At 41.0% G+C, this 23,026-nt stretch overlaps 2 protein-coding genes across 8 annotated transcripts in view; one reads left to right on the top strand and one right to left on the bottom strand.

Annotated features, from left to right (window-relative positions):
• LOC124141783 (receptor-type tyrosine-protein phosphatase F-like) overlaps nucleotides 1-1,849 on the bottom strand; it is a 76,700-nt gene extending 74,851 nt beyond the window's left edge. For 2 of the 3 annotated variants that reach the window (XM_048400256.1, XM_046509890.2), the window contains exon 1: nucleotides 1,650-1,849. The gene's annotated coding sequence lies outside the window, so the exon portion shown is untranslated. Of the gene's footprint in view, nucleotides 1-274; nucleotides 384-1,649 lie in introns of those variants that run through there. The other variant, XM_048400258.1, reaches the window with a different exon arrangement.
• On the top strand, nucleotides 381-19,221 carry LOC124141804 (multiple epidermal growth factor-like domains protein 10). Of its 5 annotated transcripts, none has more exons than XM_046509931.2 (8): nucleotides 381-594; nucleotides 2,191-2,284; nucleotides 9,486-9,618; nucleotides 12,279-12,338; nucleotides 14,377-14,964; nucleotides 16,768-16,876; nucleotides 18,563-18,630; nucleotides 18,770-19,221. In XM_046509931.2, exons 3-8 carry the CDS (start codon nucleotides 9,600-9,602, stop codon nucleotides 18,799-18,801), a joined length of 876 nt encoding a protein of 291 aa, XP_046365887.2. In that variant the 5' UTR covers nucleotides 381-594; nucleotides 2,191-2,284; nucleotides 9,486-9,599; the 3' UTR covers nucleotides 18,802-19,221. The 5 variants fall into 5 exon arrangements, with proteins under 5 accessions (XP_046365887.2, XP_048256217.1, XP_046365915.2 ...); XM_048400260.1 differs by having other exon boundaries at nucleotides 9,474-9,618; XM_046509952.2 differs by lacking the exon at nucleotides 381-594 and adding an exon at nucleotides 1,914-2,033.
• The last annotated feature ends 3,805 nt before the right edge of the window (nucleotides 19,222-23,026 follow it).

The raw sequence follows: 23,026 nt of genomic DNA, 5'->3' as shown, positions 1-23,026 counted from the left end.
TAGCAGTAGACTTCTGTACTGCAGGCCTAACACTGTATAGCAGTAGACTTCTGTACTGCAGGCCTAACACTGTATAAGACATGCTGATTAACGACACGCTGGTAAGATAGACAACATATGACAGTAGACTGCCCAAATGTAAAGCGTTGTGCACACCACCCTGCATATTCAACCAGATTGTTTGCGCAGGCCACTAGTCAAAGGGTTGTCAGATATAATTTCTTGTTTCTTTATACAATACGCTACGACAGTCAATTGCAGCTTGGTACAGTACCTTGCGACAGGCAATTGGAGGTCAGATCATCTTGCGAGAGTTATGTGGGCAATTGGCGAGACGGCCTTTAGTATTCTACGTCAGCAAAACCAGAGTATCTACTTCCGCCTTCTACACCGACGTATTCAAAGTCCAGGAGGCTATGCAGACGAGTGTGGATATATTACAGCTACATGTTTATTTAGAGAGACAGCATAATGACATGGGTATTTTATTGCTATATCAGTCATACTTTGCAACTACCGATTGTTTGGTCTCAGTTGGATACTGTGTTTCTCCAACGTCTGGCGAATGTGTCCTTGAAGTCGGCCTATAACAAGGTAGGTAAATCATTAGCTTGACACACATCAGCACATGACCAATATGCGAAAATGTGGTAAGTTCATTAGGTCAAAATATTTGACTTCAAATGGCTACTGTTAATTGTGTTTACTGATCCGGGGTAATCTGTTTACTTGTTACGCTCGACGTCTTTTGACATGGCGTCCTTTAACTTGCCTCGTGTTCTAACTATTCACCAACTGAAGAAAAGGTGTGAATTGTGTTATTGCAACTGTGCAATGCGATATTTCTGAGTAGGTCTACTTTCAGTATTATACTTCATTATGTATGTAATGGCGGATGTATTGTTACTTGACGAATAAGTGTGTGTGATAAAGAATATGACTTGCACTGTGTGACTGCGGTAATTAGAACTACTTGTCACGGTCATTTTGATGAGAATAAAAAAACATACCATACAAACAATTAACATGACGTGACACTGGCTTCGTGTTGAGTGACACACTCACTGTCCAAGTGTTGCCATACATAAATACGCATAAACAGCAGACACGCGAGGACACGCGCTGCACATATTGCGTGTCATGATTGAGCGATCTTACCTAGTTGTAAAGAAATGTCGGCTGAACTATTATACCCCCTTGTTGTGTTGAGTTGGGCGACTTTGAATTGTATATCGAAAGTACAGTGGGTATTCCTCCACAATTCCCGATGAGTCACGAATACTCCGAAATGGATTTCCCTTAGTAAGAGAGAGAAAGAGAGTGGGAGAGAGGGAAAGAGAGAGTGTGAGAGAGGGAAAGAGTGCGAGAGAGAAAGAGAATGAGAGAGAGAGGGAAAGAGTGAGAGCGAGAGAGGGAAAGAGTGAGAGCGAGAGAGGGAGAGAGAGAGTGAGAGCGAGAGAGGGAAAGAGAGTGAGAGAAAGAGAGGGAAGAGAGAGAGAGAGAGATATTCTCTATTTTCTCCAAATATCAGTATAAATTGACAACGTAGCACACCAAGTTTTCGTTGAGACACCTTTTGGTAATATCTACAATTGAGTATTTTTAGGCATCGCAGATTTTCCATGTATAAAATTTCTTGTTTGCCAAACCTGGTGACTTGTTGCAGATGTTGCATTCAGTATCACTTGTTGTGCCAGGGTTGTTTGTTGACCTCAGTATTTATCCACTCCGGTAGGTCAAGGTACATACAACACTCATGTAGCCTTTCTAAAATAAACAACCTCGGCTCCGTCTGATTGTGCATCTGCGTAACATCCAACAATTATGATACGAGAACCTGATGTTACGTCTCAGTGTCGCCTATTGAATTTAACAGAAGCCGTGACTTTCAATTTCGTTTTTATTTTCACTCCATAGATTAAGATTTCCCTGTCTCACAATGTAAACATGTCGCAATACGTGGCTGGTCACGGTTGCGAGTAAATAACGACGCAGGAGACACAGGACACACGAGAAGCTATCTGAGCCTTGTCGTAAGTCTATGTTAAAGTATGGGAGTTACGATCACCTTAGAGCAATGGTCGCTTTGTGTAACGAGTGGATATGTCAGGTATTACTGGCTCACGTTCAATGATGAAGTGCTGCTACTGTTTGGTCTTTATACACCTGTCCTCATTCTCTGTGTTTCAGTGAAGCATCTCAGGACATACATCTCGACTTCAGGGTCGCCTGGAGAAGGGGATTTCATGTTCGCTGTCGTTTGTGGAGTATCCTGAGATGTACGGTATGTTGGTTTGGGGTTTTTTATTGGTTTTTTTTCAAAATCTGTTCTTATTCCGTTGATTCCCTTTATAAGGACTCTCTTCACGCCGAAGACCCGGGTTCGATTCCCGACATGGGTACAATGTGTGAAGGCCATTTCTGGTGTCCCCCGCCGTGATATTGCTGGAATATTGCTAAAAGCGGCGTAAAACCATACTCACTCACTCATTATAACTTGTGACCGCCGCCTTGGTCTAGTGGATAGAGCGTCAGCTCGGAGAACGGAAAGTCGGTGGTTCGATTCCCATGCCAAATACGTAAAAAGATCGCATTTGTTGTTTCAGACAGACATATTTATTTCGTTTATGTGACCATGAGGTCAATAGTACAATGACATGTAGGACAATTCGTCTTGGAGCACAACTTGTATATTGTGACTGAATAGATGCACACATTTGAGTTTTAGTAATATTCAATGTATCATATTTCTTTTAAATTTGGGGACACGGGTGGCCCAGCCGTCCAAGGCGCTGCGATGATTCGCTGTGCAGAGTTGCGTCCCTTGGGTACGCCAGAAATCTATGATTCTGGTTTCGAATCCCGGTTCGTCCCGATTATGTTTCTAGGTTTGTCAGCACCATACCCGTGCTCGTGGGTTTCGCCGAAGTGGTAAACGTCTGAGACCTGCATCACTTCGGGCTTTTCTCCCACATTAAGCTGAGACGCCGTGATATAACGGGACTACTGTTAAAAGCGGCGTTAAACCCAACTCACTCACTCACTCTTTTAAATTTCTTCTAAGAAAAATGTGACTATTTTTGCTGTTCACTAACTGTAACAAATATGCTTTGTGTTGGATCATATGATAATAGTTAGGCGGGTAGTTGATTCTTACATCTTCATATACTGGACATATTAATAACACGTGGTATTCATCTTCTTGGTAATGTTGCAGTAGGGACACCTCGATGTTAAAACATCATTTTCTTTGGAATATCTGTATAACTGAATATTGAGGGTACTCGTATGTATACCACACCTGAACTTCGTTAAACATCTGCGTAAACATATAGATCGAATAGTTGTTTAATGCATTTCTGGTATTATTTCCATTTTAAACATGGAATAGGCATGTAGCGATTTTGAACATCTGATAACAGCTGACCAGCTTTGACAATACGTATCTTAACATCGTTGTTTAAACATTTTTATGAACACGGAATGCCCACGCATATGAAAATCGATATGAAAAAAGAACTTCTCCAACACCTGAGTCCCAGTTTATATCCCCAAGGTCACCAAGGTGTTTAAGCATGTATAAGCCTAGTCCAGAGCATCGTGTATCTGGCTGTCTGAGCAAACGCTTCCAGTATGAGGTGAGGTGAAATTGGGTTTAACGTCGCGTCCAAGATTATTGCACTTATATAGCGACGTGCATGCACGTGTATGTGTGTGTGTGGCTGCTTGTACTAGTCCGGACTGATGCCGATTTATAGTGCTAGCTCACTGAGATACCATGCCGCAGTTTAACATGAATACCCCACTCAGACACAGTATACTGACTCCGAGCCGACCAGTCCTTGTTTTAGCCCCTTAATGCCGAGCGCCAGACAGGGTAACAACAAGTACAATCTTTTAACGTCTTTTTGTATGACGCGGCCCGGGATCGAACCCTGGACCTTCCGCTCTCCGGGCGGACGCTCTACCACAAGACCACGGAGGCGGTCTCCAGTATGAGATAACTCCGCATGAGTAGTTTACATATGTCGGGTACCTTCCGTAGGCGACGCCAAGAACACATTAACAAAATTTTGTATGAATTTGCGATATAAGGTTCCCCAAAGTGCCGAGCCGTACTACAGTACGTATTGAGTGAGTGAGTGAGTGAGTGAGTATGGTTTTAGGCCGCTTTTAGCAATATTCCAGCAATATCAAGGCGGGGGACACCAGAAATGGGCTTCACACATTGTACCCATGTCGGGAATCGGACCCGGGTCTTCGGCATGACGAGCGAACGCTTTAACCACTAGGCTACTAGGCTCCGCCCCAGTACGTATTGGCTGTATTTTACCATCAAATATCCTAAACAGCGATTCAACAGGTATATTTCTCAAGTTACTAACAAACTGCTCAGCTGAATACATTGCTTATCTGCTTGCCTTGAAAGTACTTCACATGCTTTTGTAAATAAACTTCGACATGCAATTGTTTATATTATATTATATTATATCTACTCCACTGTATAAACATTGCCTCCTACTTGTATATATACATGTACTTGTTTACTACACTCTGTAAATCACTTGCTTGATAACGGTGTTAGAACCTACACCGAAACGTCGCTCTTAATTGTAATAAAGAAGTTGTAAATACTCAGCCATAAATTACTATCCTTACTTATGCAATTGTTGAGCCAAGATATTTGTAGTACATGATACTACTTCTAGTCTTTCTGGACCATTTCTCATGTTTAGATATATTTCCTCCTTTCGTAAAAACAACAACTTTTGTTTTGTTAAAATTAACAGACACTCCCTACTTAGCACAACATTTATATAGAATATATATCTTTTTCTGTAAATGTAGAACACTATCTGCAAATATTGCAACGTTATCCGCAAATAGTAAAATCGCTAATGCCTGTACAACTTCGTCTATAAAAATACCAACACATCAGTGTATTCACAAGTTCATCAATGTATAAGATAAAGAGGAGTGGTGATAGTATACATCCCTGTCTTACAACTGCGCTTGTATTGTATACATCAGTCATAGTATATTAACTACGTATACACCTGGCAGGTGCTTTTACGTTTCCATATATACTTCTAAGTAGTCTACTTATCTCACTATGTATACCTTTACAGAGCAAAGAAGTTTATTTCGATCCAAGTTGTCAAAGCATTTTTTAAGTCAACAAAAATACAGTAAAATTTTCGACACTTCTTTCTGAACCCTGTTTGACATTCTGACAGTATCTGTTGGGTCAAAACCAAAAAGTGTATGCCAGATTCAATAACTCCTATGAATATTTTACTTGTAATATTCAACATAGAAATGTCTCTGTATTTATTTGCGTCATCCTTCTAGCCGGATTTATGTAATGCGACAATATGTCCAAGATTCGATAATTCCGGGAATTGCACTTGTTGTTTCGATACCTAGCGTTCGGGATTAACCGGATGAAACAGAAACTGGTCGGCTCGGTGTCATTATACTGAAAAAATAATTGTCCCAGAAAATGATTTGAAATATTCATGCTTTAGGCTGTTGAAAAAAAAATCGTCTGCCACAAAGTATACATTGATGCCAGATGTTGTTTTACATGAACGTTATTCTCATAGATGTTGTGTTGTTATTGTTTATAAAAAGAAGTACCTGCTGTATAAAGCAGGCTTCCGTATAGGGTAGCAGGAAGCCCGTGACATGAAAAGAATATTTCTCAGTAAATCTTAAATTTTTTCAGGTAGTAACATACATCTCACGCACACATTCACTCTAGTAATACAAATAAACTGCACATATCACGCACGCATAAACTATTGCAGCCTATATATTACATTGCAGTGCCGAAAAGAACGTGATCCAGTGTAAAACTAAAATTGAAAGTGTAAAATGAAAACTGCTAGTCATTGTCGAAAAGTGTATGATACAGCATCCAAGCTCCATCGATTTCTGTTGATCTTTTTCAGTGATGTATTGATTGTTTTCTCTGCCTTATTCCTCTAATAATTTTCTTTTTAATTTAAATGCGTTGCCTTTTCAATTACTTTGGAGTGATAACCGGGACAAAGTAGAGGGGATTGAAGTTTCTCAACCTTTGAAGCAAGGGGGCTTGGGTATAGTGAATATGCTTTCATATGTAACATCTCTTAAAACCACGTGGATAAGGAGACTTGTGTCCTCAGCTGATCAAACACAGAAGCACATATTTGCATCAACACATACTTACTTGTGTAATCTTAGTGAATTTGGTATAACAATCTGTGAGAGAAAATCATCATTGATAAGTAATAAGTTTTGGAAAAGTTGTTTTCAGTCATTTATAATGTTTGATAAGAAAATCAAGCGAGAATATTCCAGTAGTTTTTTTAACTTAAACAATTGTTCATAAACCTGACACTAAAATTAATAGGAAGTCAATTTTCTTTAAATATTGGTCTGAGAAGGGTGTCGCCCAAACTTTAGACTTGGTCAAGGAAAATAAGGCGTTTCTATCACATGACAATTTAATTAAATTATATGTTATATCTTTATCCTATTTATAATATTATGTTGTTATCAGCAGCATTAAACAATTCCTTAAATCTGTTGGTTTAGTTAAAGATTCTGTGGAGGAAAAGCGCTGTGTGGTTAAATGTAAGAATATTTATTTTTCATTGAAATCTACAGATATAAAATCTAAGCGCAGGAAAAGTGGGAATTAGAATTAAAACTGAAATTGACACAATATCTGTAATAGAATAGTCAGTACAACAAGACTGCGTTCATTTCAATACAAAATTCCCACCACTAATTCATTTCTGTATGTACTTAATTATATTCAAAATTATCTGTGTCAACGCACTCAGCAATATAACAGCTATATGTCGGTTTGGTTTGTTGTTTTACGCCGCACTCAGCAATATTCCAGCTATATGACGGCAGTCTGTAAATAATCGAGCCTGGACCAGACAATCCAGTGATTGATATCATGAGCATCGATCCACGCAATTGGGATCGATGACATGCATCAACCAAGTCAGCGAGCCTGACAACCCGATCCCGTTAGTCGCCTTTTACGACAAGCATAGTCACCTTTTACGGCAAGCATGGGTTGCTGAAGACCTATTCTACCCCGGAATCTTCAAGGGGCAGCTATATGTCGGCCGTCTGTAAATAATCGAGTATGACCAGACAATCCTGTTTTGGGCAGAGATTTCTTATGAGTATGGAAAGGGGTTTGCTCTTATCTTTGAACATCATTTGTGAAAGGTTCCATGTAAAGAAAATTGAAATTATATTACAGATGCAATAATTAAATATTTAATCAAATCTTTACTACTTTAATGTAACTTTGCATCATTGATGAAATGCAACAATCACGTTTGGTTTTGATGCCTTAAGCGACCTATTACTGTGGGTTCGAATCACAGATTCGCTCTGATTATATATTTTTAGTTCATTTGATAAATATAAAGCTTAGTTTATGTAACATAAATCAGCTGTAACATTAAAGGTGATGTCATAGCGACTGATTTATGACTACCATTGTCTGCAGTACATTTGACTCTAAGTGAGTGAGTATGATTTTACGCCGCTTTTAGCAATATTCCAGCAATATCACGGCGGGGGGCACCAGAAATGAGCTTCAAACATTGTACCCATGTCGGGAATCGAACCCGGGTCTTCGGCGTGACGTGCGAACACTTTAACCACTAGGCTACCCGACCGCCCTTTGACTCTAAGGGCAAATTACCCTGTAGCCATAAACCTAGTTGTCATTACGTTTTAGGCGTTAATCCCCGTTGTTAATCCTCACCAACATTTCAATGTATATTGACTGACAGCCAAACTGGGCTACTTTATTACTTCCCGTTAATTACTGTTATTTATAGTATGTCATTTATTGCCTTAATTGTTCATCCCCTAAGCTACGTCACCCCCGGAAGTCCCATGTCCAGTGCAACGTCATTGTATTTCCATTGTTCATAACTATATATGTGCTACCATTACACAGTTACTACGGTGTTAATCAGGCTTGGTATTCCGAGTGCTGACCTCTGATTAGGATTGAATGTACCCATCGTCACATGAAGTACGGCGTTCAAGTTATTCCGAATCAAATCCATTTAGTGTGTGAGTGAGTTGGGTTTAAGGCCGCTTTGAACAGTATTTCTGTTACATCACGGCATGTCAGTTTAATGTGGGAGGAAAGCCGGAAGAGATACAGGTCTCAGCTTCCAATTTTAGTGAAACCCATGGACACGGTGCTGACAGATCTAATCAGACAGACATAATCGGGGCGAACTGGGATTCGAACCTATGCATTTAGGTTTCTGGCGTACCCAAGGGACGCAACTATGCACAGCGAATTGCGGCGCCTTAGACGACAGTGCCACCCGTGCCCCCCAAGTAAGTTTAGCTTGATTACATGCGATCATAGACCACCTCCGTGGTCTAGTGGTAGAGCGTCCGCCCGGAGAGGAAGGTCCGGGGTTCGATCCCCGGCCGCGTCATACCCGGAGAGCGGATGGTCCGGGGTTCGATCCCCGGCCGCGTCATACCAAAAGGACCCGTTAAGATCCGGGGTAGAATAGATCTACAGCAACCCATGCTTGCCGTAAAAGGTGACTGTGCTTGTCGTAAAAGGCGATTAACGGGATCGGGTGGTCAGGCTCGCTGACTTGGTTGATGCACGGTCAACGATCCTTATTGCGTGGATCGATGCTCATGATATCAATCACTGTATTGTCTGGTCCAGACTCGATTATTTACAGACCGCCGTCATATAGCTGGAATATTGCTGAGTGTGGCGTTAAACAACAAACAAACAAACAAACAAACAAACAAATCATACCAAAAGACGTTAAAAGATGGTACTTGTTGTTACCCTGCCAGGCGTTCGGCATAAGGGGCAAAAACAAGGACTGGTCGGGTATCTCAGTGTGCTAGCACTATAAATCGGCATCAGTCCGGACTAGCACAAGCATGCACGTCGCTATATAAGTGCAATAATGCGACGTTAAACCAAATTTCACCTCACCTCACCTCGCCTCACCTCACCTCACCTCACCTCACCTCACCTCACCTCGCCTCACCTCACCTCACCTCACCTCACCTCACATACGATCATACAGGAAAGATGACTAAGCCATACAGGCATTGCCTGTCTCTCTTTCCAATCAACAGATGTTCACCGTATATATGCGTGACTACAATTATACTGACATTCACTTGATCACACTGGCCGTCAAATTGACATTTCTGTTTGTCTGTTATATACTGTAATGTTATTTAATTTCATGCCTATTTGTCCCCAGTGTTCAACGACAGAGGTGAGGTGAAGTGAAATTGGGTTTAACGTCGCGTCCAAGAGTATTGCACTCTATATATAGCGACGTGCATGCATGTGTGTGTGTGCGTGCGTGCGTGCGTGCGTGCGTGCGTGCGTGCGTGTGTGAATATGAATACCCCACTCAGACACATAATACTGACTCCGAGCCAACCAGTCCTTGTTTTAGCCCCTTGTTGCCGAGCGCCAGACAGGGTAACAACGTAACCATCTTTTATGACTCGGCCGGGTATCGAACCCCGGACATTCCGCTCTCCGGGAGGACGTTCTACCACTGGATCAAATGAAAGAACCTGTCCAATGTAAATACTCTTACCACAGATTCAACGTCATTCACTTAAAGGGGAAGTGTACACGCAAAAATCACTTTCTTTCTTTTTCTAAACAAAACGCAATTTTAGAATTAATTAGTATCTGTGTTTGAAAATATACACTCATTTTTTTCACAGTGAACGTAGGAAGCTCACAATAGTGTGAAAATGATATGCCGTTATGAGGCCTTCGTTTTTCGAGCTAAACAGGCCTGAGTTATCCCCCTTAGATTATGACGTAATTGGTGCCAATTCAACTGGGTCCCTGTCTATTCTCAACGCAAAAGATATCAAGTACCAGTTTGCGGTAAAACAACATGGCCTACGACACACTACGGCGCAGTGGTGACTCAGCATAACACTATGCTGGCTGGCATCTGAGACGCTAGAATCACACACCTGGACCTACACCACGTGAAGCGGCTCTAACAAAGCATGATGACGTCATAATGTTTATCAATTGGCACCAATGACGTCATATTGCAAGGGGCATAAGCCATGGTGTTTTTGTTGTGGAAATAGAACACTTGGTAAATGTGAAAAATATAAATCGTTTTAATGCAAAAAATATGTTAATTAATTGTGATATTTTTATATTTTTATCTATGACACTTCTATGTTAACACTTTTAATGTGGAAAAAGTACAAGAAAAATAGGTTCATTTCCGTGTGAACTTGCCCTTTAAGCGTGTTTTGAATTGTACACACTGCTCTCTTGGTTTATAGTATACAATGTTACAAGGTCCTTACTGAAGATCTACCACATTGACTGGCACAAGGGATATCTTGTTCGTTACTTCCTCAACTGAGAAAGATTCCAACAGGCCCCTTTGAAATCATTTCCGAAAGGAACACTAACGTTGTTCAGCATTTATTTGTACTGCGATCAACATTGGTTGTGACAAGGTAGATCCCACCCATCGCTGTTGTCAAACTGTACCCACGTTTGGATGTTGTTGACAAGGCCATGGCGTTCAAATGCTCCATTCAATTTATGTCGTGGGAACATGACTCTACAGCCAGTGCACTGTTTGACAAACGTGTTGTTTTCTGAATCACCTTTGCGTATTGTTATCATGGAGGATTTTGTCTGAAATTCCTTCTCATAATGGTTCAAATTGGGGCTCAGAAAATAATATTGGTTTTAATATACGATACGAAGCGAAACTAGGACATGAGGAGAACCTTATTATGTAATGCATGGTTAGCATAGGTTTGTAACACTGTTCTTTTAACTGAAACAGCTTAGGTTCTTCTGAATGTAGTGCTCGTGTGTTTTTTTCAACACCGGCAGACTAAGGTGAGATGGCTGCTTGTTAGTTGTAGTTGTCCGGACTGATGCCGATTTATAGTGCTAGCTCACTGAGATACCATGCCGCTGTTTAACATGAATACCCAACTCAGACACAGTATACTCCGAGCCGACCAGCCCCTTTATGCCGAGCGCCAGACAGGGTAACAACAAGTACCATCTTTTAACGTCTTTTGGTATGACGCGATCGGGGATCGAACCCCGGACCTTCCGCTCTCCGGGCGGACGCTCTACCACTAGACCACGGAGGCTAAGGGACCAACCGTTTGATATTCTTGGGGCCTGGAATTTTATCTAAAGAAATCCATTTTTGAAACAAATAATTGTGGTCCAGAAAGTCGAAAAAAGCATTGCCTGACATACATTGTTGCTAGATGTTTTGCTATTTTTAAAATCAGGCTTATAGTTTTAATAAAGCAAATATCTGGTTTATAGCTGAAAAAAAAAATATCTATATAAAATCCCACCCTCCACCCTGAATATCAGATGGTCGGTCCCTAACACGAATTGTATTTGGTAAAAAGTTACGTTTAGCTATACGGATCAAAATTGTTGTTTTTTCCACGGAGAGTGAGTGAGTTAATTTTTTACGCCACATACTGTAGTAGTCCTCTCCACGGTGTAAGTGATGGAATCTGGTCAGTCCAGATCAAATGTATACAGAAAGAGCAATGATTCACTCAGCAGGTGTATGATGCATCCCAGTAAGCCATGCCACACGCTGAAACCATCCCATGCTGATTGGTCCACTCTTACTACACGTATTGGGGGCACGGGTGGCCCAGTCGTCTAAGGCGCCGCGATTCGCTGTGCAGAGTTGCGTCCCTTGGGCACGCCAGAAACCTATGATTGTGGGTTCGAATCCCGGTTCGCCCCGATTATGTTTCTAGGTTTGTCAGCACCATACCCGTGCTCGTGGGTTTCACCGAAGTGGTAAACGTCTGAGACCTGCATCACTTCGGGCTTTCCTCCCACATTAAGCTGACACGCCGCGATATAACTGGAATATTGTTAAAAGCGGCGTTAAACCCAACTCACTCACTCACTACTACACGTATTTGATACAAGCGACCTGTTTTGTACCGGAATTCCAAGGAACCGTTAGTTCTAGACAATGAATATCAGTGTTGGTGTCGCTAGCTCATCGCGGCCTGGGGCGTTGGGTTGCCTAACGGTTAAAGCTCGGGTTTGTGGAGCCGAACACCCTCGTTCGAGTCCCCACATGGTACACTGTGGCAAAACATACATTGTTGCAAGATGGGTTTTAAGAGTACAGAGTCCCAAATAATCGACCTACAATGTGTAACCTGTCATGAGTTTCCAATTATCTTCTTTTCAGTCACAACAGTTCTGGGCTTGGTCGTATGTACAGCACGTGTCATCACAGGAACTGGAGAAGGTATTTAATAGTACATAGATAGTTTCATACACGCTGTAACTGTAGACTGTAACATAGTTATACTGACAATGTTACGTCACGTATAAAATCAGGGACGACGAGGTCAATATGATGAATTCACACAGCAATGACCTTCCTAGGTACAGTATATTAATAAACTATATAACAATTAATGAATATATATATATATAATAAAATAATAAAGTCCACGTTAGTCCATCATCTTCTTTATATCAGTTTATATCAGACTGATATGTCAGTTACACTGAAGAGCTGTCATGAGACAGCGAAAGTACTATGTATGAAACTGATATAAAGAAGATGATGGACTAACGTGGACTTTATTATTTTATTATTGTATTATATAATAAAATATATATATACATATATATATATATATATATATATATATATATATATATATATAGATATATAGATAGATATAGATATATATAGATATATTCCTTAATATATATATTCATTCACCCCATTGATATATATACTAGTATACATACAAACGTGAACAACTTAATTATGATTTGAAACATAAGAAGAAAAGATCTAGTAATTTAACAAGATGTAATTGATATTGTTTGCGTATATATTATATGTTTTAAATTATCGTAATTTTTTTCCCTATATATATGTTGCAGTACGATTTTCTCTCCTGTCAAATTGTTTACTTTACCCAAAATAGGATAAAATGCTATAAACTACGCCAATGCGTGTCTATGCAAAACTGTTTTATGACTTAACGTTTGTGAGCAGTTGTCCGACTGCCTTGTGCTGACCGTGACAACATGTCTAGTGTAAAACGTTTCTGATTGATATACCTATTATGGTTTTTTAGAATGATAAATTATAAATGATATTGAATATTTCTGTATTTTCTTCATAAGTGGGTCGGTCGGGTAGCCTAGTGGTTAAAGCGTTCACTTGTCACGCAGGAGACCCGGGTTCGATTCCCGACATGGGTACAGTGTGTGAAGCCCATTTCTGGTGTCCCCCGCCGTGACATTGCTGGAATATTGCTAAAAGCGGCGTAAAACCATACTCACTCACTTTCTTCACAAGGTCTTGGAACCCAGACTGCCTATTACATTGTTGTTCATGTACTAGAGACATGGGACTTTCTGTTATAAAGTTGTATTGCAATTCTACATTGGTTGTACGTTTTACTACATCAGAAAGTGGTGTCAGCACCTTATTATTGAGGCAGCTATTGGAGTTAGTGTTTAACGTTTTACTCCGTTGGACAATGTTGGGGATCATAAGGGGTTTTCGGGAACAAACTATTTTTTTCAAAGAAACTTGAACAAGCATGTGTGTTGAACAACAAGGAGTTTCTAGGCTGGCGCTTTCTGATGTAATATGGGATGGTGGATAGCCTAGTGGTTAAAGCGTTCGCTCGTCACGCCGAAGGCCCGGGTTCGATTGTACATGGGTACAATGTGTGAAGCCCATTTCTGGTGTCCCCGCCGAGATATTGCTGGAATATTACTAAAAGCGGCGTAAAACCATACTCACTCACTTTCTTCACAAGGTCTTGGAACCCAGACTGCCTATTACATTGTTGTTCATGTACTAGAGACATGGGACTTTCTGTTATAAAGTTGTATTGCAATTCTACATTGGTTGTACGTTTTACTACATCAGAAAGTGGTGTCAGCACCTTATTATTGAGGCAGCTATTGGAGTTAGTGTTTAACGTTTTACTCCGTTGGACAATGTTGGGGATCATAAGGGGTTTTCGGGAACAAACTATTTTTTTCAAAGAAACTTGAACAAGCATGTGTGTTGAACAACAGAGAGTTTCTAGGCTGGCGCTTTCTGATGTAATATGGGATGGTGGATAGCCTAGTGGTTAAAGCGTTCGCTCGTCACGCCGAAGGCCCGGGTTCGATTGTACATGGGTACAATGTGTGAAGCCCATTTCTGGTGTCCCCGCCGTGATATTGCTGGAATATTGCTAAAAGTGCCGTAATACCATACTCACTCACTCACTCACTCACTCACTCACTCTAATATTGTGTTCCAGGGCTCCCGCCCCACTGCTTCCAACCCTCTCACCCTCTCCCTTGTGAAAAGTGTGAGGAAAAAATGTGGTACGGCGAGAATTGTACTAAGGCATGCAGTTCGGGATGTAACGACTACGGCTGCAACAAGACGACTGGTGAATGCAAATCGTGTGAAGCTGGCTACCACTCTTTTTACTGTACGCTGGAATGTCCACCCAACTGTCTGAATGATTCACACGGGCCAGCCAAATGTGACCAGAACACAGCAAACTGCACAAATTGTCAACCAACATGGTGGGGGTCGCATTGCACGAACAAATGTGACAGCAACTGTAAGGACGGAGTTTGTGACTTTGATGATGGACACTGTAACGAATGTGTAGTTGGTAAAGCAGGTGAGAATTGTTCGGAAGATTGTTCCACGGGATGTTGGCTCCATGAATGTGACCGAGAAAACATGATTTGCACGGGTGGATGTACCCCGGGATATTTTGGTGAGACATGTGAAAAGAAGTGTAACGACAACTGTGTGTGCCGGGAACAGTGCCCAGAATGCCCCCAAAACAACGTCACATGCAGCAGCAGCAACAGCAACAGCAAATTCACCGGTACGTTCAGATGTAGAACAGGACAGAATAGAAATTATACATGTATGCTTTATCGTTAAAACTGAACAGATCATCTGTTCGAATTGCTGTTTGTTGAAAATTTGAATAAATCACATTTGACATTATATCACGTAAAAATATAAACGAGCGTGGGATGTTCGTTTGTTCGATTGATTGTTTGCTGTGTTTCTGTTACCACTGGCTTTATATCCACGGTATAGGGGCGGTCGGGTAGCCTAGTGGTTAACCCCCTGGATGCCAGAGGGACATATATGTCCCTCCTCTACAACCCTCACTTTGAAGTCTAATAAAATAAAAAAATACATCACCCACACAACTACACTTTACAGTTTTGAATAAGGTGGGAAATTCCCCGTTCTGTGATATCATCCACTGGCATTTAGGCCAAGCAAAAGTACGGAACATGACCTCTGAAAATTAGGCACATCGTAAATGTCGCCATTTTTTACACATTACTAAATCACCACTCACGGCGTTATATACAGGATGTTTTGAAATCTAAATTTCGGATATTTACTCGGAGAAATGAATTTCAAAAATAGCATATTAGTGATCACGGGTATCTGTCTTTTATGAAATCATCAATGATCATTCCAAAACGTCTCCGATAACCCTAGAATCGTTTAGAATGTTTTGGAAAAAACGAAAACACGAACGCCGAAGTGAACTTTCCGCCATATTGGATAGTGTTTACAAAATCACGTTTCAGTACGATTTCATCATTTCTGATGGGTATATTTTATAACTAAACGTGTACAGTTTCAATATCGATATTTGTGTTGGAATAGTTTGGTTCCTCCTGAACAAAACACCACGAAAATATATTGTCCTTACCCACAGCTAATTCTCACCAAGTGACCTGAGTTACAACAAACAAGAGCTAAGCATAGCGGAGTTATGCCCCCTTTTCTTTGTACGTGTGTAACCTCTCTGTCACCTTTTGACGTCATAGAGAAAAATCAGTTTTCGTCATTTACGGCATGCTATTTTTGGAATTGATTGTATGTCGTTATACATACGCAAATAACTCCATTTGGTATGTTGTTATGGCGTTCAGATATTAGGCAGTATTTTGTTCGCTCACAGTTTCCGTAAAGCTTCTTAATAAAAAAATTTGTCACACAGTACTTTTATGGGTGTACGATAAAAAGCGGAGAAATTTACTGTTTTTCAACGCAGAATAAATTATCGGACAACACTTAGGAGTGTCTTTTTTAAAAACCGGTTTGATATTTATAGTTAAATTTACACTTTTAAATAAAAAAATTCATATTCTCCAACTCTGTGTAATTTTATAGCCAGAGGTAGATCCAGTGCCGCGTGAGCGCAATTCTCGCACAACCTTCACTTTTCCGATCTTAGGAAAATGTGCGTCAGAAAAAAAACTCGGCATCCAGAGGGTTAACGCCTCACTCAGCAAAATATTCCAGCTACATGACGGCGGTCTGTAAATAATTGAGTCTGGACCAGACACGCCAGTAATAAATATCATTTTATAAATATCCCGTTTGTCGCCTCTTACGACAAGCTGAGTCGCCTTTTACGGCGATCATGGGTTGCTGAAGACCTATTCTACCCCGGATCTTCACGGGGCTGTTATATAATAATTGAATATATGTATTATCTTCATTGCTTGCTTCAATCACAGTTCAGAAGTGAGGTGAGGGGAAACGGGGTTTAACGTCACAATCTCATTGTTGAGAACAATTTTGTATGAGGTCATCCATTGTTCATGACGTCACAAATTGCATGACGTAACGAAAGTTGATCTTCCTTCTTCAGGTGTTAATGCGTCAGCGATTGCTGGTTCTCTGACTGGGATCTGTGTCATCGTTGTAGCAGTAGCTGTTGTCGGATGTCTCGTATGTAAAAAGACACGGCGCTTTAATAGGTAAGACTGTTTTTGCACAGCACCCAGTCAATTATCCAGTCCCCCTCGATTATCCAGTGCATCATACATCCATTCAATCATTGGAAGTAACCCGGATGGTTGGCTTTCGTTTCGAAACCTTTTTAAACAGCCGTCAAATCAGACTGGACACATGAGCGAGGCAGAATCCTATGTTGAATTAGTGGTGAGGTGAGGTGAAATGGGGTTTAACGTCGCGTCCAGGATTATTGCACTTGTATAGCGACGTGCATGCACGTGTATGTGTGTGTGTGGCTGCTTGTACTAGTCCGGACTGATGCCGATTTATAGTGCTAGCTCACTGAGATACCATGCCGCAGTTTAACATGAATGCCCTACTCAGACACAGTATACTGACTCTGAGCCGACCAGTCCTTGTTTTAGCCCCTTAATGCCGAGCGCCAGACAGGGTAACAACAAGTACCATCCTTTTTGGCATGACGCGGCTGGGGATCGAACCCCGGACCTTCCGCTCTCCGGGCGGACGCTTTACCATTAGACCACGGAGGCGGTCTTGAATTAGAGACAATGGAGATGTTCTGAAGTGACCCGCAATGGGATGTCCTCAGATCTTTGTTTGGGCGATAGTGATTGCTGTGCGCATGGATCCTCCCAATTGGGATACGATGACGTCTATCGGACGGAGTTTGAGACTTTGAAGATGGACGCCGCATTTATCAATATTCCAGCAATATCCCGGCAGAGGACACCAGAAATGGGCTTCTACACATTGTACCCATGTGGGGAATCGAACCCGATTCTTCAGCGTTACAAACGCTTTACTCCCCCACCCGCCTCTTGCGACAAGCATGAACTGAATATATCATACCAATGGCGGATCCCACCGGATAACCGTGAATGACTGAAGTAGTGTGTTACAAAGGCTGATTTAAAACCAGAAGCCTGGTTGATATACTCAAAGTCAAAGTGAAGGGGATGATATTCCATTGCATCATTTTAGGATGTTTTAGGAGAAAACACAAACACAAATCTCTCTCTTTTCTTTGAAAATTAAAAAAATTGTACTAGTTCCCATAAGGACTTAGTTGAACCGGATAGGCTTCTAAAGATTTTTGTTTTTAAATTTCAAATAATTATTCAAATTCTGACTATCACTTTATGTTTTCTTCACGCAGGTTATGGCAAACGTTTGCTTATTTAACATAAGACATAAAGCACTTTTACGAGTGACTTTCGTTTGGGCGATGGGGTAGCTTTGTGTAGACTCGTGATAAAAGCGTTCACTCATGTCACTTCATTCCCCATGTGGGGACGGTGTGTTAAACTTATTTACGGTGTCCCTGGCTGTGATATTGCTGGAATGCCCAATCACCCACTCATAATGCGCCTGAGCAGGATGAAGCAAGCCTGGTCTGTCCTAACACGCTGTTTGTGGTGTACGCAGATGGGAGCCTGAGCAATCTGGCCATATATTCCATGTGATGTTATTAGTTACCAATGAATTATGATCATCAACTACTTTTGCCTGCGTGAATATTTTTATTATTTTAAAGTATCATATAATTGTCACCTCTACAGAAAGTAATACATCATCGAGTCTTCCTATGTTTTTATTACATGTTATCAGAACAAAACATTGAGAAGAATGAAAAGAAGGTTGTCGTTTTATTAATATATATTATATATAAATGCATGTATACATTCCAGATTGTTTTGGCGATGTCGAAGCAGGCAACCATCTGAGGCTGCTAATAATGACGTTCTGGAGACTTTAGGTAAAATATATACCGAACTTTCCACAGTTATTTCATACATTTCTCTTAATAGAATTACTGTAGCGTACATGTTTTTGATGGAGTAAAGTCTAAGTTATTGGTCCTTTAAAGTATATCAATTACACTTCTATGTTTTTAGCACAAGATGAAGATACAGGTGGCAATGATTAGGACGGTGTTTTATCGTGGGATGCGAGGACTTGTGACTACAGAACAATAACTGAAGAAAGTGCATGACTGTCGATGGAACGACATAGTCGAGGAACAGATATCATTTTTAATACTTACATGCGTACTCTTTTCGCGAACATCTTGTGTCATCACTTTTCATTCCTATGATGTTCATCGCGATGGAATCTGTTTCGTTGGATAATCAAGACTGGTTCTTCTCTGGCGTTGACGTTTTTTTATCATGCTGTAGTGTCAAATGTTGAATATGAAAGCTAGTACTTTATGTTATCATTTGTTAGATAAATGTTCCCGTATCAGTTCCGAAACGTTGCATTTGAAGAATATTTTTTTTATGTGTTGATTTTTATTTTTAGTGATTTTGCGGGGTTTTTTTTCTTTTCGGGTGTGAAAGGGGCGTTGTGGGGGGAGGGGTGGGGGTGGGGGGTGGGGGGGGGGGGTGGGGGGGGTGGGGGGGGGGGGGGCACACTTTTCCTTTCGTTTTTCATAATAATATTTTTTTAAGTTGTATATAACGTATGAATCCCTTCTCAGATTATTTTATCCCATTTCTATATGATGTACTATTTTACTTCTCTGTGTTGTTCTTGTTTTCTCTTCAGTATGAGGTTATACTGTATCATTTTTTGATATTTTGATATTTTGCAATATGTTGTGGTCATCTGTTATGCAAATCAGTTTCGATGTGTCTTTTTAACAAGGTGTTCTTCATGAAGATCTACCGCCAGCCCGATTGTAACAATTACATGTACACTTGGCTTTGACGATGCCGGTTGAAGTTGTTCAATACAGGCTGGCGGTGGGTGTTGTAAGCTGTATGTTTAACAGAAACCTGGTTGCACCATGATATTCTAGCCACTGATATTACACTGATACCATTTTCAAATCGTAACCTGTATTAAGAAATATATTTTAGATCTTAAATCAGAGTATAACGGACAGCCTGAACTGGAGGCGCGCGTGGATACGTTGACAGTTTTTACGTAGTTAGTGTTAAAACCGAGTGTTTGCGAGCATAAATAAGATTTCTGAATTCAGTTACAACAGTAACCGTACATGTATTTGTTACATAAAGTCATTTCATTCAAATTTGTTTGGTATGATTATGTCTTATAATTATTTTAGGATGGAAATGCAGTTACCAAATAAAATATGCTGAAATATCAATTCATTATGACCTTATTTCATAATCTATTTTTTAAAGTAACCCTCCTTACATTAAAGATAACTATTTAAAGAATATAGTACTTAAAGACATTGCAACAAACCGAATAATCAGGGGGGAGACTTTATACTGAGGGGGGCGCGAAATATATCCGCCCGGGGGCGATTTTATTTCAGAAGAAGAAGAATATTTTATTATAGTGTCACCCGCTGTACATATAAAATGACAAGGCAAGAATGTAAAAATTCAGCGGCCGGCCAAAATGGCCTACGAGACACTAAAAGACTCAAAGAAACAATATTTTATATGTGTACACACCACATTTAAAAGTAATTATGAAAATAATATTCATAATATTATCCCCCATACAAACATCCTATATACACACAACCACATCCATTCCCACATCCAGGCCTTCACTCACAGCAGCTTACGCAAACCACGCAAACACACCCGCTCATTCAGACACATCCAAAACCTCATTGACATCAGTTCAATCACATCCGAACCCTCGCTCGAACCCTCACCGTCACACATTACCCTCACGCACACCCTATTTCTTAAACACACCCTCACCTGTATCCATTCCCGCATCCACACCAACTCCCTCATCCGCACCATCAACCACGTCCTCACTCGCATCCACATCCCTCCCCGCCTCCACAAAAGAAGAAGCACCAACCACGCACAAAGACACCAACAAAGTAACAATCCACACACGCACACACACACACTCACGCACCCGACAACATGAAACAAACACCCATCACAACCCCACGGGCCAGCCACCCATCACAACCCACAGCACCCCCACACATCAACCCTACAACACAGCAAAACATGATAGATGATAAGATTTTCACACGCACACAACTACCCAGTTTATTGTTTTATATATTTTCTTCTCCGAAACATTGAGAAGATTAATGCAGCAAGTGGTTTAACCAGATCGTCGCACTGCATTAAGAATACGGTTTGGTCTGCCGGAGACATGGTAATAAACGAGGGGTAAATAAGGGATACCTTCTGCAAAGATTAAGTCTTAGATCTCTATAACAGTCACACGTTACCAAAAAGTGAACTTCATCTTCAACTGTTTGGCCGTTACATAAATTACAGACGCGTTCAGAAACAGGGGTTTTCGGGCGTGTATAACGACCTCTTTCTAATTCTAAGGGTAAAGTTCCACAGCGAAGTTTAGCTAAAGTGCGTCGTCGTGATCTATCCAGAATGTGACGTACATAAAATGAAACATTCAGACTGAGTGTATTTTTAAACAGTCTAAACGTTCTAAGCTTATTACCTGTAGTAGTATGGCCAGTGTCATTCCAAAGTATAGAATTATATATATATATATAGAGAGAGAGAGAGAGAGGGGGGAGAATTTTATATATATAGAGAGAGAGAGGGGGGGAGAGAGAGAGGGGTACATATATATAACAGTATATTATATATTATAACAGTAACTGACCTTGTTACACATTTCATATCATTAGAACACCACGATCTACATGGGAGAGTGGAGCATAGTCTTCCTTCAAGAGAGAGCCGTGCCACATGTTAAACATAAACGCCATGCTTCTCCAGGACACATGGCTGCAGAGTTCCACCGTATCAGCCCATATACACCAATGGCAGGCGGCGAGGTTCTGTATGGAAAAGACAAATTTAAACCATGGAAGGGGGGGTGGGGGTGGGGGGGTGGGGTGGGGGGGTGGGGGGGGGGGGGGTGGGTGGTTGATGTGGATTACATGACTGTTCATAGGCAGACTCAAATTGGTACGTATGCCCTCATTTGTCAAATATCTGACCACTCGCTTGGGGTACTCGGATTGTGTGTGTTCTATGCATTACGTGATTGTTTCTTTCTTTCTATCTTCCCTTGTTGTTGAATGCCAAACTCAGTTATATTTCAGCTTTATGACGGCGGTCTGTATATAATCGAGTATGGACAAGACATTCCAGTGAGTGACGTCACGAACATCGATGGGATGCGATGACATGCATCAACCAAGTCTACTAGCTTGACCCCCGATCCCGTTAGTCGGCTCTTTCGACAAACATAGGTCGTTGAAGACCAATTCTAACCTGGGACTTCACGGGGTTGTATTACATGTCTTGTACTTAGCTCACATCAGATGGATGCATGTAGGTACGTGTAAGCTATTAAGCCATGTATAGATGGAGCAGCGTCAAGCCACAACACATCGGAACCTTCATTAGATTGCCTATAGATTAGAGTGCCTATAGCTATCGAGGTGGGTCGACATGCTAACCCGCCAGATCCTTGAGGTACTGTGTACTTTCTTCATATGTTGAAGATAATTATTTATTCACAGTTACTTTAGTTAGTTACTTTGTCAATTAAACACTTATCCCGTCTAAATTGTTCAGTTAGTAAATTAGTTAGTTTTAGTTCTTTTTAGTGAGTTACTTAGTTACTTAGAAAGTTAGTTAGTTCTTTCTTTATGAAAGGGAAATACGATAGGGAGCTTCCAGGTTATTTGTATTGTGTGTGTGGGGGTGGGGGGGTGGGGGGGTGGGGGGGTGGGGTGGGGGTGGGGGGGGGGGGAGACAATTAGAACAATCAATTTTCCAATCTGTACCCAACAACTATTTATTTACTGAGCATCATGAATTAATCTATTCATTTTCAATACTAACTTTTTTCGCCCTTGCAAACAAATAGAAATCAAATGGATCACATGGATGCTCATTACGACCCATGTGGGCCATACCTTGTATTTTGGTTCAGCCTGCTCATTCACACTGAGAGGTGGATCGGAGGACGGACTACAGTGAAGTGCCTTCAACATGCACTATTCACACGGAGAGGTGGATCGGAGGACGGACTACAGTGAAGTGCCTTCAACATGCACTATTCACACTGAGAGGTGGATCGGAGGACGGACTACAGTGAAGTGCCTTCAACATGCACTATTCACACTGAGAGGTGGATCGGAGGACGGACTACAGTGAAGTGCCTTCAACATGCACTATTTACACTGAGAGGTGGATCGGAGGACTGACTACAGTGAAGTG

The sequence above is a fragment of the Haliotis rufescens genome, unplaced genomic scaffold, assembly GCF_023055435.1.
Source record: "Haliotis rufescens isolate VD_foot unplaced genomic scaffold, xgHalRufe1.0.p SCAF_2, whole genome shotgun sequence".
Classification (NCBI taxonomy): domain Eukaryota; kingdom Metazoa; phylum Mollusca; class Gastropoda; order Lepetellida; family Haliotidae; genus Haliotis; species Haliotis rufescens.
This window is presented reverse-complemented; position numbering and strand designations above follow the sequence as displayed.

Coding starts and splice junctions, on each gene's coding strand:
- LOC124141804 (XM_046509931.2), top strand. Junction 14,965..16,767: donor CAGCAACAGCAAATTCACCG/GTACGTTCAGAT, acceptor TTCCTTCTTCAG/GTGTTAATGCGTCAGCGATT. Junction 18,631..18,769: donor TGACGTTCTGGAGACTTTAG/GTAAAATATATA, acceptor CTATGTTTTTAG/CACAAGATGAAGATACAGGT.